Genomic DNA, 14,254 nt, shown 5'->3' on the forward strand with positions numbered 1-14,254 from the left:
GCTGCACAGCAGTGTAAATATACTGAAGTGTACATGTAAAATGATTAAAATGGGAAATCCATGCTGTGTCCTTAATACACACACACACACACACACACACACACACACACACACACTCCAGAACCACCCTGCGCACCAACAAAAGTTATTCCAGAGGTATAAAACACCAACCAATAGCCTACAATATTTTTTTTCTTTAAGGAGCTCATGGAACGGAAAGACTAGCTGATCCCCAATCCTGGAGCAGAGGAAGCAGAACAGCTCCACAGACTCGAGGGCAGGAGGCCCATAGACCCGTTGTGATGTTGCCAGACACTTGCCCATGCTTCTCAAGGCCAAATTGACATTCTGTCTGAGAGACAGTCTGACTGTCCATGTGGGTCAAGTGACTCCATGATTACAGGTGGATGAGCTTGGATTGGCTGGGAGGGTAGGCACATGGCTTATCCACGTGGCCACTGGGAGAATTTATGAGTCAGTTTCACAGAATCCAGTTTATGGGTCAGTTTTCAGAATGATCATATCATATTAGTCTCTCTTAATTATCTAACTTTAATGTCTCTGTTTTGCCCTCAATACAACCTTTAGGGAAGAAAGTTGAATTCTTTGGCTCAATAGCAGAGTGTGCTGTCTGCTGTTGAGCCAAATAGAGAAGAGGAGAGAGAAGGGGAGGCCAGGATGTATGTCTGTCCTTGGTGCTAGGTAACTCGCCAGCCCTCAACCTCGACACAAGGTAATAGAGAGAACCCCCAGAAAAAACTGAGATGCAGTTCTCTCATGTTAGCAGAGAAAGGCCGAAAGTTAAGAATCCAGTTGGCAACTAAGCATGTTTACTGCAAACTTGAGTTTGGACCAAGAGTTCATCCCCAACATAATGGAATGTTCTTTCCCTGTTTTGCACGGCTCAGTGTGGAAGCCAGAGATCTGTGTCTCTTCTTTTGAGTCCATTACATTCTAATCATGCCGTCCCCAAGCACTGAATCAAGCACTGAATCTGCTGGGGACAAGCAGGTTTTCCACAAAAGGGCCAAACATGATGATGTGAATATTCCCCCTTGGGCCTGCTCAAAGAGGCTTATGTTTTTAAAGAAAAGAGTAACAACAGAAACTAAACCTAGGAAATGTATAAGACAGACAGGAAAGCTCCATGTTTTTATGGTGCTTTGAGTAGGTCCAGACAGTGCCAGAGATGGTCCACAGGCTGGGGTTGGGATATTTAGAACAGCTGGTGTGTTGATGCAAGACAGGAAATTGAAAGTCCAGCAGCCAGTGATGGGTGTGAAAGATGCCTCTCTCTGTATCGAGACTGTGTCTCAGCAGACATAGTGGTATACGCCTGTAATCACAGCACTCAGGAGCCTGAGGCAGGGGGATTACTGCAAGCTCGAGGCCAGGCTAGGCCACCAGATGAGTTTAAGGCAAGCTTGGGCTACCTATATAATGAAACCCTGTCAAAAAGAAAAGGAAGAAAGGAAAGAAGGAGGCTCAGTATGCCTCCCTTAACTTTGGTATTTTCACCTTGGGTTGAGAAAATATTCAAAATACATGTTTTTTTTTTTTTTCCTTTTTTAGGTTTCTCAAGGTAGGGTCTCACTCTAGCCCAGGCTGACCTGGAATTCACTATGTAGTCTCAGGGTGGCCTCGAACTCTCAGCGATTCTCTTACCTCTGCCTATCGCGTGCTGGGATTAAAATACTTCTGCTCTGCACTGGTGACTGTGATACTTCCTGCTCACATTCTCACAGCTTTACTGCGTCCTTCCCCAGACCTAGGCTGCCACTGAGGCCTGATCGTCATGGGGAGTTGAGGAGCTAGGGCAGGACAGTTTCTCTTCTGGTAATTTTGGTGTGGGCTAAGTTCTTGGGAGGCACCAATGGTATCTTCGCATCCTTGATGTACTCCTGCACCCAGCTGTGGTCAGGGTTGGTGCAGACTTCTCGGTTCCTTTTGGTGACAAAGCTGTGGAGGCAGAGTTAGCTTGTCATGGGCCGTAAAGTAGGGTGGGATACTCCCTGCAGATAACATAGCTCATGTTCTCTGACTTCCGGTATGGGTCTCCTCAGATCTCTCTGGCCCGTAAACCTGACCACCTCTTCTCTCAGGCCCTTAAATTCAGATTGGACCCTCAGGTTTGGGTTTCATCATGGCAGCCATTGGGCTACACAACTGTAAGTGGCCAAATCAAGAATTTTGAGAGTCAAAGCCTAAACCCTCAGCCACTGCTCCACAGCTTCTAGCAGGGAGGCTGCTTTGTCCTGCGCCTCCCACCCCTGCTTTGGGTATCCCTCCCACGCCCATAGAAATCTGCAGGGAAGAGCTTACATGATCGCTGGCAGGTAGCAGTTGAGAGCCTTTCTGTATCCCACCACCAGTTTCCTTGGCAGTACTTTCTCATAATGCTTCATGCAGCAGCTGGGCAGAAGATTCACCGACTCAGGCATTCCTGAAGGAGTCAGACTGTGAGTTGAACCAGAGAAGCCAAGAGGGAGACCATGGGACTCACTCCCTCCTCCCATCAATTGCATTCCAATCTTCTAATGCAAAGCTGCTTGTTGGCAGGGGACTGACGATGGCATGATGGGTGATGGGGAAATGTGATGATGGCATGATAGGTGATAAAGACATGTAACGATGGCGTGAAGGGTAGTGGGGAAATGTGATATAACATGATGGGCAATGGGGAACATAAAAAAGATGACCCTCTCTGGGGACACACCCATGAAGTCTTTAGCCTCTGGTCTGAGGGTCAACAAGTTCAAACAGCTTGAATATTCACAGGAACCATGATATTTGTCAAGGAACCAGGAGGTGCTGGCTCACTCTTATTTTCTTGTGACATGATTAAGCAAACATGCATTGAGCTCATGTTACATGCCAGGTTCTGTAGGAGTGAAAACAGGAGGAAAACACAGCCATGACTTTGAATAGTTTTCAGATGGTCAGAGTAAAAAGAAAGTGACTCGTTAAACACTACACTAGACTGTGTGGCAAGAGGGAACAGATTTTGGCATAAGGCATTCTGGGACTGGAATAAAAGGCACCTCACACAGAATAACCACACAGATGGTTGAGGAAGATGTTCCAAAGCAGGTAGTAGGTTCCAGATGACGAGTGTGAACTAGAGGAAGGATTTGTAGGATCTGGAAGAAAGCAACGTGGGAAAAGCTAAAGACTGGAGAAGTTCAGTGTGTAAATGAGTATTGAGCAGTTCGAGGAGGATAGATTACAAGGTGACAAGGAAGCAATGGGCAGAGATAAAAGTGGAAAGCAGAAGGGAGGCCAGGTCACACACTTGCCCAGCTGTGGTGGAATCCGGACCCATCCGACGAGCGTGAGAGAGGCTGAGGTCCAGGAAGAAGGCGAGACGGTGGGGCCGTGAGTGTGGGCTTGGAGCAGGAGGAAAACGTGTGTGATCTAAACTGAAGGTCAGCATGGCAAGAATCTCCACTCAATGCTTTGAAGCCTGAGCAGTTGTCTTAATCTCCCTGGGTTCATTTTCTGCATTCTGCAGGTGAGAATAAAAGGATACCTCCAGGAGTGGCAAGAATAGCTGGGTAACTCACCCAGCCGTGCTGGGTATTGCTGCGAGCAAGTGGGAATGGCTACTTTTCTTTCCCTTCTCAGTGCTGCTTGCACAGTGCTGGACTCGGTTGCTGCTGCTCTTGACCTTCCCCTTCCCCATCGCCGGAACCTTCAGAGTGCACATCTCTGTGCAACCTGACCCCACGCCTGTGGTTGCCGGCAAAGTTTGGGATGTCTCAGGGGTCCCACGGGCTCATCCGTGCTCTGGGCAGGCCATTTCTCTTCCTTGAAGCCCAAACCCACCACACTGAGCTAATTGATCTTCGCCAAGGGCATCTTTGCTTCCTCCCTTTCACCAGACTCACACTGTCCCTGCACGAGTGACTGCGTACAGTCCCTCTAAGTGACACTCATGTCCCTGGTTGGCAAAACAAAGTTTTCAAAGGCAGGGTCACCCTGAGAGTGTGTGGACTTCACCCTTGTTCCCCCATATAGTTACACAAGTGGAGTCAGGCCAGACTCCATATTGAGGGTGTGTGTCCTTAAGGTCTGGGGCAGCCCAAAACGGTACATAGAAGGGCTTCGTGTCTTTGCGCCTCCTCCTCCCAGGCCCCCGTGAAGGATGCGACAGGCAGGGGTAGGAAGTGGTCGAACCCGTCTCCATAGCCCCAATTCCCCCTTTCTCCATAGCTCCCAAACCACTCAACCCTTTTCCAGTGTTCTGCAGATTATTTAATCTTAGGTGGGGGTGAGGGGTGAATGGGGAAGGAGCCATGCATCCCAGACAGCTTGGTCATTCCACTGGGATGCATTATCTTGTAGTCCCAACACGCTATAGCAGCCACAGGGAGGGATACCTCGGTTCAGACCTCCCACGCCTGGGCTTAGTCCCAGGGGACAGTTTGACCTGCCTCAGCCTCTCCTTCATCGCGTACAGTTCCTACTGCGTTCTCTTTGGTCTCCTTTGCTTCCCTTCCTAACTTGCCCCTAATGATCTCCATCCTTAAGACCCCTAAAGAGACTTGCCTCAGCTTCCTAAAAGTGCCCACCCCAAAAGGCTGTAGATTAGGGACCCACTGTAGTGAGCACCTTTAGCCACTGAGTCACCTCCCCTGGGGTCTACATGCAAGAGGGACAAGTTGGGAACAGTAGCGGGCATGAAGGTAGGAGGAGGCCCAGGGCTGATGTGGCCAGAGACCTGCCTCTTCCCATTCTCTCATCCTTGCCCGTCAGGGACAAGTGGACTCACTCTGCTGGCTGCAGGAGGCAGAAATTGTGCTGAGCACGATGACGAGGGCAGAGAAGGAAGCCACAGGGGTCTTCATCGTCTCAGCCGGGCAAGGACGGCGTCAGGCAGAGCCGAGCAGAGGTGTCCACTTGTTTGGTGGCTGTCCTTACTCCGAGTGCTCCGCTCTCTGGACTCTGACCACTTCAGAGCTGGCGGCGGAGGAGAAACAACAACAGGCCTCCGTGTTGGCTGGAAGAGAAAGTGGCAGAGCCCAGGGCCGGAGCAGGGATGTGAGCCGCAGGACCACATGTGAGGGGGTGAGTGGAGAAGGACCGTGTGACAGCCACACGGTAGGCCCTTCCTCACTTAGTCACGGAGGAGTGTTACTATTCACTGTGGCCACTGACACCTGCACGGGATTAGTAAGATTTTCAAGGTCCCATCTACACGATGGGCAGCCAGTTCTGAGTACCAAAGCCATTTGCTTTCACCATGTTCCTTCCAGCCATTTCTGTGTAGGCCAGGAGGGTAAGGTGGAAGACTCCAATTTCCCATTGTTTTGGGGAGGGCAAGGATCAAGCAAGCTCAGAGATTGTAGACTGAGGCATAGGACAGGTCTAGGGGCCTATGAAGAGGCTGTCCCCTCTCCTCAGCCTAAGGATACTGAGTTGAGTTCACACTCTACCATGTCACAGATTATGTTGCTGATACGCTGATAAAATTGTGTACTTCAGCCCTGGGACCAGGTTAGTTGACAAAGCTCTCCATTTGCCAGTATTCTTTTTTTTATCTCTTTGGACCTTGGACTTCGGATCGATTTTTAGGTGCAGCTCCTGAGTGCTCCAAGTACAGGTTCATCCCACTCTAATGGCTGTGGTTAATTGAGTCCACAGAGAAGCGCTCTGACATCACCTGACAGACAGGTTATGTGCTCCAGACTTTATCTTCGGCTCCTGTGGCCCAGCAGTGTCTTCTCTTTCCATTGCCCTGGGGCCCAGCTCCAGGTTGAAGGCAGTTCAGAAATATAGGGTGATTTTGCTGCGAATGGACTATGACTTAGAAGCCCATGGGAGTTGAGAGTACAGGGAGGCAGGGGACGTGGTGCCTGTGCAACTGTTTATAAACAGGTAAAACATACCCGTGGTCAGGGAAGTTAGAGGCAGGGCAGCCGTAGCTTTTTCTTAGCGAGAGGTGAGTGCCCATATGGGGTTCTCCGTGACCTTTGTTATTTGGGACTGAGGAGGTTTAGATTATTATTGCTCTCATGACTCTTGTTTTAGTCCATAAAGACATGTCTGGGAAAAGCTGAGGGTCAGGCAAGGGTGGTCATGGTCCCTACACTGGACATGAATTTAATCCAAGCAGTCAGAGCTTCTCTGTGAGCCCTGAAAGTAAGTTAAAGAGCCTGGTTTTGGAATGAAGACCCTTCTTTTCTTCCTTCCCCCATTCTTCTCCCCTTTTATTTCTCCCTTTCTTCTTCCCTTCCTCCTTTTCCTTCTCCCCCCCCCCCCCACATTCATGCATGCATGTATCCATCTGAGCACATGATTTGGGTCAGGCATTACCTTCCACTAGGCTTGGTATGCTTGGCTTAGAAAGAGACACAAAATTTAGTAAAATAAATAGAGTATAACCTATGTATGTAATCAAAGGGGAAACTTTGGGGGGCTGGGCATGGTGGCACACACCTTTAATCCCAACACTTGGGAGGCAGAGGTAGTAGGATCACCATGAGTTCGATACTACCCTGATACTGCAGAGTGAGTTGTAGGTCAGCCTGGGCTAAAGCAAGACCCTACCTTGAAAAAACAAAACAAAACAAAACAAAAAAACAGGGGTGGGAATTTTGGATAAAGGTGTCCACAAATCATTCCTGTCCTACACAGCAGAGAAGAAAGATCTTGGGCTCAATGCATGCACGTACGCACGCACACACACACACACTCACACAGGACTCTGATAGCTAAGGAAAGGCCTTTATAAAGCCTTACATATAAAATCAGGTATCAGGTGGTGAGATTTTGCTTTGGCAGTTATGAAAAATAAGAATGCAAACATACTACTTAATAAAATGAGTGGAGTATGGAAAAACGGTATCTATTATTGGTGTTGGTGAGAAGGCATTGGATTTCTTTCTACTTTGTGCTCAGCTTCTCACCATCCCATCACAGCCTGACTTGTGATTTGGTACCAGGCTCGTTGAAGCCCCCAGTGCACCACCAGAGGGTAACATTCAGTAGAAATGAATGAGGGCAGTTCTGAGAAAGCACGAATGGGTTTTAATTCAGGACAGGGCAGCTCCCAGGGGGTTGGCTGTAGCTGAGGGTGGGGGTGGAGGGAGACTTTGTCTTTTTCTCATCAGATAGCTGAGCTGTGCCCTTCACCATGCGCCTGCATCTCTCAGCTCTCCTCCAGGTCCTTGATGTAGTCCCGAACCCACTCATCTCTGGGGTTGGCACAGATCGGATGGCCCTTCTTGGTGATGAAGCTGGTAACAAGGACAAGGATCATCAACCAAGAGGCCCAGCAGCTGGGAAGGAAACCTGGCCTCCCACCTTCCCTGACCGACTCAGGCTGTCTTTTTGTTAGAGGCAGCTCAGGAACAGGATCCTCCTCACCTTACACTCAGCTCCAAGCTCCCTACACATCCAGCCTTTGTACTGCACACAGGAATCGCCCTCACGCCTTTCCCCTCTTTCCCCCGATGCCCCCTCTTTCATGGAGCCAGCCTGCACGTGACAGTGCAAGCTTCAGCCAGCCCACCTCCAGGTTGTCCCTCAGTGGCTTCTGGCTGTGTAAACACACCTAGCAGGTACCCTGCGGTCCCTCTACCCAGTGTGGTGTGTGGGCGCCACTTACACAATGCCGGACTTGGGACACTCGCTGCTGGTCTTGTAGTAATCCCGAATCCAGCGGTGGGGGACGGAGTGTGCCATGTAGGAGAAGCAGCAGTCCGTGGGGTGGTAGGGTCCTCCTGGGAGAAAAGACAGGGATGCTAAGGCGGGTCCTGGCTAAAGCTCATGTCGCTGATGCCTCTGCAACCCGAGAGTAGTATAGAGAGGGAATTAATAGCCTCACAGAACAGGGAAAGGCTTTGGAGATGTCACTCATCTTCCTCCATGATACTGTTGAGGCTCCACTTTCCCCCTGTCTCATCAGTCACCATCCTTCTTTTCCTTCAACTTCCTGGACCTGGAATTGACCAGCAGCAAACCTAGAGCCTCTCAGAGAGCCTACACCATCCCCAGGGGTGACTCACACAGAAGGCTAGTGACCTGCCCAGGGCCACACAGCCTGCATGCCTTACTTGGGAAGGAAGCTCCTAGAGACTAAAAGGTATGTCACTTGGGAATGAAAACTCACCCTTCTCTCCCTTCATCCTGTGCTGTCCTTATGCAGAGAGGGAAGGATGCCCATACCAAGCCCCAAGGGCAATGACCCATTGTAATAGTTACTTTTCTCATTGCTGTGACCAAATACCTAACCAGAAGAAACTTAAGGAAAGCTAGGCTTATTTTGGCTTACAACCCAAGGGCACAGTCTACCATGGAGAGGAAGGCATGTGGCAGCAATGTGAAGCAGCTATTCACATCCAGTCCACAGTCATGAAGCAGAGAAATGGATGCCCTGATCAGCTTGCTTTCTCCTTTTTTAAAAAATATTTTATTTTTATTTATTTGACAGAGAAAGAGGGAGGGAGGAAGGAAGAAAGAGAGAGAGAAAGAGAGAGAGAGAGAGAGACAGAGAATGGGCACACCAGGACCTCCAGCCACTGCAAACGAACTCCAGATGCGAGTGACCCCCCTTGTACATCTGGCTAACGAGGGTCCTGGGGAATCGAACCTAGGTCCTTTGGCTTTGCAGGCAAATGCCTTAACCACTAAGTCATCCCTCCAGCCCTGCTTTCTCCTTTTTAATATATATATAATATATAATATATATAATATATATTTATTATATAATATATGCAGATTATATATTATAATATATATTACATATTTTTATATGTATATGTAATGGGAGGGGTGCTGCAGGCCAAGGGTCCTGTACAAACCAGCACACACTGTAGTTACAGAGTGGAAAGTTCAGGTGTGTGCACACTAAGGGACCAAGCTGGACAGAAGCACAAGTGTGCATCATTACAGTGGCCTCAGCCCGCAGCCAGGGGCCTGGGTAGAAGGAGAAAGGCATGTCCTGTGTCCAGCGCCACTCCAGGCGTCACCCTCTTCAAACAATGAAGAAGGGATTCTCTGGCCTCCAAGACCCTCTTAGGCCCTGAATCTTCCACCTCAGTTCTCTGAACTGACATTCTTTTTTTTTTTTTCCCCAGAAAATCAAAACTGCCCAGATCCCCATTAAGTTTAGACAAACTTTATTTCAACAGCCTCCCATGTCCCTTCATCTCCCCCAGTTTCTGAAAAGGACTTGGGGTAAAGTGGAGGGATGAAGATTTGTTCTGCTTATCTGTTAAGGGCCGTTCATTCTTAGAAAAATACTCTGCACAAAGCAGACCCAAAGTCCCACACTGCCATGTCTCCTCAAGCTCATACCCAGGCTCTGGATGATGCTGGAGGCAGGCTGGGTCCGAAGCTCAAGAGGCCAATAGACAAAGGAGCCTTACGGGATTCCATGTACGGCTTGCTCCCCAGCCCGCATATTACCACACTAATAAGTCAGGCTGCCTTATGCTTAATGGCAAAGAGAAGGGAATTGAGAGGCTGGTGAGACCAGTTGGTTTCATTCCATGGTCTTGAGGGGAAGGAGCACTGGTCCTGGGGACAGTGAGGGTGAAACCACTTTAAGAAGATGCAGACTTCCTCCGTAGACCTACCTCACCTCCCTAGCTACCATATTCCTACACATGTCTCCATTGGGATTAGTTTGGAAGGAAGATAAGATGGGGCACTCACGTGAAGACTCAGCCTTGGTCCCTAGGACAACAGTGATGAACAGGAGGAGGAAGAGGAGGAGGGAGATGGCAGCCATGAAGATCTTCATCCTGCGGGAGCAGCTGCAGGAGGATAGAGGGTCTGCTGGGAGCTTCTGAGGTTCCCAGAGGGAGAAATGTTGAGGAATGATCTTTGAGGTAAGATTGTTTTGGAAATTAGGGAACTAAGCTTTTAAGTGGAAGTAGAAAAGTAATGATGCCTCAGCGGTTTCATATCCTGCGCATTTGTTGGGAGTGTCTTGATGGAAGTATGGAGAGTGAAGATTTAAGGGAGGAAATTGATTCCCATCCACAGTGGGACAACTCCCCTGATGTAAGCCCTCTTTAGGAATAGAACATATACATAGGGCTGGGGGCACTGCCTCAGACTTAGCAAGGGATCTCAAGGCTGGGGTATGATACATCCTGTGCTTAATTCCTGTTCCAAGCCTGGTGACTGAGGATCTGTTCATCCGGAGATCTGGTGAGATTGAAGTCTGGAGGTCAGACCTCACGGATCAGTGCTGGAAAGTCTCACTTCAGTCTTGAAGCGGAACCTGCAGTCTCCAGCCTCCTCCCCACCCTCCTCACCACAACCCAGGGTGAAGAAATGCTATGATGCTCAGTAAGTAACTCATTGACACAATTATTACTGTGCGAACTACCCACCGTCTCAAGTGCTTTATGACTATTACCCTACTGAGCCTTTATAATACCAGCTGGGGAAACTGAGGCTCAGAAGCAAAGCCCATCCTTTGATAGGTGATAAGTGGAACTGTGCTTGACTGAACTATGAGATCCTCAACTAAGCTCTCCAAAATCGTCCTGGCTGGCTTGGGCTCTCTGTAGTTTTTAGTTTTAGCCTATGTATTTATTCATTTGAGGGGGGGGGGAGGTATTGAGAGAGAGGAGAAAGGACACACCAGGACCTCTAGTCACTGCAAACCAACTCCAGATGCATGTACCACCCTGTGCATCTGTCTTACGTGGGTTCTGGGGAGTTGAACCTGGGTCCTTAGGCTTTGTAGGCAAGTGCCTTAATCATTGAGCCATCTCTCCAGCCCTAGCCTTTTTTAAAAATTTATTTACTGGTCATTCAAGGTAGGGTCTCACTGTTGCCCAGGATGACCTGGCATTCACTATGTAGTCTCAGGCTGGCCTTGAACTCACAGTAATCCTCCTACCTCTGCCTGCCAGGGTGCCGGGATGAAAGGCGTGTGCTGCCATGCCCAGCAACTTTTTGCCTTTTTGAGCTCAGGAAGTGGAAACCTTCAGAGTCTTCTGCTTTCTAAGTTTGTGGCTGAGAAGTTTGGTTGGGAACCTTAGAGAACACCTAGCTCAGGAAAGGCTAGTGGGTTTCATTACTGGCGGTGACTGGAGCTGTATGTTGGAAATGAGTCAGGCCATGTCTACATCGAGCCAGAAGCACTGTCCCTGATGTATGGCTTCTATCAGGATGCAGCATGGATACTGTGTATTTACCATCTTCCGGTTAGGCTAAACTGACCACTGACTGAATGGAGCTGGTCCCAGACAGGGCCAGCGACTTGCTCATGTTCCCAAAATGGTCGGGGTGCAGAACAGACCCTCGGCCCCAGCAGCCTTCATTATGTTGTTTTTTGGGGGCATTTCCTCCTTCCTGCCTGATTGATGAGCTGTTTAATTTTCTCTCCTCATCTAAAATCATCAGGGCAGGAAACAGCTACTATTTCTTTGCCCATTCACAAAGAACCTAGCATATAGTAGTAATACATCTCCTTTTTTTGTTTTTTTTTTTGAGGTAAAAAGTCTCAGTCTAGCCCAGGCTAACCTGGAATTCATGATGCAGTCTTACGGTGGCCTCGAACTCACAGTGATCCCCCACCTCTCTCTGCCTCCCCAGTGCTGGGATTCAAGTTGTGCGCCACCACGTCCGGCTGTATATACTTATTTTACAGTGCTGAGGATCAAACCCAAGACCTCCTGTGTGCCAGGAAGCACTGAGATCCTCCACAGTCCTGAATACAAGCCCCAAATACATGTTTCTCTTACAGGAAGCGGCTGAATGCTAAGGCGTAGAGACAGCCATTAATTGCACATTATGTTTGTTATCATCTATAATCACATCAAACTCCCAAATAAAATGATAACCGTGCCATTAGGAACAATCTCAGGAAGCAGATTGATTTTGGAATAAGTATAAAAAGAGGCTTTTTTTTTTTTAAATTGGAGACTAGCCCATCTGACAAAGTGTTGCTCAGAAGCCCTTATAGGAAATCCTTTTATTTTTCTTGCAATAATTAAGTTCCTACCTGTACCAGTTTACATATATTAGCCACTATACTAAGCAATCCAACAGTTAGTTCAATTCATGTTCATTTGCTGTGCATGTTACAGTCCAAAGTGGATAACCAGTGAAGAGGGTGTGTGGAAGGGAACTGCTCCATGCCCTCCCCAGGAATCAGCGTTACTTTTCTTGAGGTGTCACTGTTTTCAGGAATCAGCCTCTAAGATCACTACCTAAAGAGTGAGGCAGAGGAGGGCAGAATATCATCATGGACCCATTCTGGAAGTAGAAATTACTGCTGCCCACATTTCATGGCCAATATCAAACCACTTTCCTCCAACCTAATGGGATAGAAAATATGCAAGGAAAGGGCCAATGGCTTAGCGGCTAGGGCATCGGACTCTGAAGCCAAAGGACCCGGGTTCGAATCCCCTGTAAGCTCCCAAGCCCGTTGCAGCAGGGCTCGGTGGCTCTCCTGTGTGCTGGAGCCCGTGGTGTGCCCATTGCCTGTACCAGTCCTGTTCCTTTTGAGCCGGGCGTGGTGGCGCACACCTTTAATCCCAGCACTCGGGAGGCAGAGGTAGGAGGATCACTGTGAGTTCAAGGCCACCCTGAGACTACAGAGTTAATTCCAGGTCAGCCTGGACCAGAGTGACACCCTACCTTGAAAAACCAAAAAAAAAGAAAATATGCAAGTATTCATATGACCAGGAGAAAAAGGAGTGGGGTTAGCGACTGTCTCTTTGCCACTAAAACATATACTGATTCTTTTGTCTTCTTCTAGTCCTGCTGGGTAGTGCTCAGCAATCTGTGTCTATGTAAGACCTCCCAGTGATTCTGTGTATGCCAAGGTTTCAGAAACCTTGTATATTATAGGTTTGTAATATGGGCTTAAATATAGAGGTCTTTTCTGTCTTTGAGAAGTTCAAATAGAACGTGAGGAGTACTGAGTCCCAGACTGGCTGCCTTCAAATATTAACAGATTCATTTTGTCACTCCAACATTGCAACGTGATTTGCAGATTCAGTGATCAATTACATGTGATTCTTGTACCCACATGCCATATCTTGTTTTAATTTTCAGTCTTCTCAATGGATTGAAACATCCTTCTTCTTTTCCGTCCCCTTCTCCTCCTTTCTTTTTTTTTTTTTAATATATTTTATTTATTTATCTATTTAACAGAGAAAGAGGGAGAGAGAGGAAGAGAATGGGTGCACCAGGGCCTCTAGCCACTGCAAATGAACTCCAGATGCGTTCACCCCCTTGTGCATCTGGCTAACGTGGGTCCTGGGGAATCTAACCTAGATCCTTTGGCTTTGCAGGCAAATGCCTTAACCTCTAAGCCATCTCTCCAGCCCTCTTATTTGTTTATTTATTTATTTGATTTTTGAGGTAGGGTCTCACTCTAGCCCAGGCTGTTCTGGAATTCACTATGTAGTCTCAGGCTGGCCTCAAACTTGCAGTGAACCTCCTACCTAAGCCTCCCAAGTGCTAGAATTAAAGGCGTGCGCCACTGCTCCTGGAAAATATTTTATTTATTTATCTATTTATTTGCAATCAGAGAGAGAGAGAGAGAGAGAGAGAGAGAGAGAGAGAGGGATAGAAAATGGGGGCACTAGGGTCTCTAGCCACTGCAAATGAACTCCAGACACAAGCGCCACGTTGTGCATCTGGCGTTGCATGATTAAAGCATTCTTGAAGAGCATCAGTCCACTGTGTTTTTCTTCTCACAGTTTTCCTACTGCTTAGCACAATGCATAACATAATGTGGTCACTCTTGGAAGGGGTCCTGAGGGAATATGATGAGAGCCAGAAAGGGAAGGCAGGGGGGTGAGTTACTTACTGAGAAGGGAACATTGAAGAGAGCTTTGAAAGAAATGAATGGGGCTGGAGAGATGGCTTAGCGGATAAGGCACTTGCCTGTGAAGCCTAAGGACTCGGGTTCAATTCCTCAGCACCCATGTAAGCCAGATGCACGAGGTGGCACATGTGTCTGGAGTTTGTTTGCAGTGGCTGGAGGCCCTGGCACACCCATATATTCTCTCTCTATCTCTCCCTGCCACTTTCTTTGAAAAAAAATCATTATTATTTTTTTTTTAAAGAAGGGAACTAATGTATAAAAGTGGGACGCTGGGAGGAGCATGGGCTGGTAAGAAATGGCTAGATGCTTGTGTTTGGGAACTTCAGAGCAGGTAAGCAGGCTTTATAGCTGGCAGGATATTAAAGAGCCAAGACAAGACCCTCTCCTAGAAGGGCAGGGGCTCTATCTTTGGGGACACTTCACTGTCTGGTTCCTTTCTAGCCTAGTCCA

At 48.2% G+C, this 14,254-nt stretch overlaps 2 protein-coding genes across 2 annotated transcripts; both read right to left on the reverse strand.

Annotated features, from left to right (window-relative positions):
- Window positions 1–1,811: 1,811 nt before the first annotated feature.
- Ccl16 (C-C motif chemokine ligand 16) lies at window positions 1,812–4,847 on the reverse strand. The gene is made up of 3 exons (XM_012950139.2): window positions 4,772–4,847; window positions 2,323–2,443; window positions 1,812–1,959 (listed from the first exon to the last, which is right to left on the reverse strand). The coding sequence occupies exons 1-3, from the start codon at window positions 4,845–4,847 to the stop codon at window positions 1,812–1,814; spliced, it is 345 nt and encodes a 114-aa protein (XP_012805593.2).
- Window positions 4,848–7,009: 2,162 nt separating this feature from the next.
- Ccl14 (C-C motif chemokine ligand 14) lies at window positions 7,010–9,820 on the reverse strand. Its single transcript, XM_004664476.2, has 3 exons — window positions 9,661–9,820; window positions 7,610–7,724; window positions 7,010–7,238 (listed from the first exon to the last, which is right to left on the reverse strand). The coding sequence occupies exons 1-3, from the start codon at window positions 9,746–9,748 to the stop codon at window positions 7,151–7,153; spliced, it is 291 nt and encodes a 96-aa protein (XP_004664533.1). The 5' UTR covers window positions 9,749–9,820; the 3' UTR covers window positions 7,010–7,150.
- Window positions 9,821–14,254: the final 4,434 nt, after the last annotated feature.

The sequence above is a fragment of the Jaculus jaculus genome, chromosome 9, assembly GCF_020740685.1.
Source record: "Jaculus jaculus isolate mJacJac1 chromosome 9, mJacJac1.mat.Y.cur, whole genome shotgun sequence".
In the NCBI taxonomy this organism is placed as follows: Eukaryota; Metazoa; Chordata; class Mammalia; order Rodentia; family Dipodidae; genus Jaculus; species Jaculus jaculus.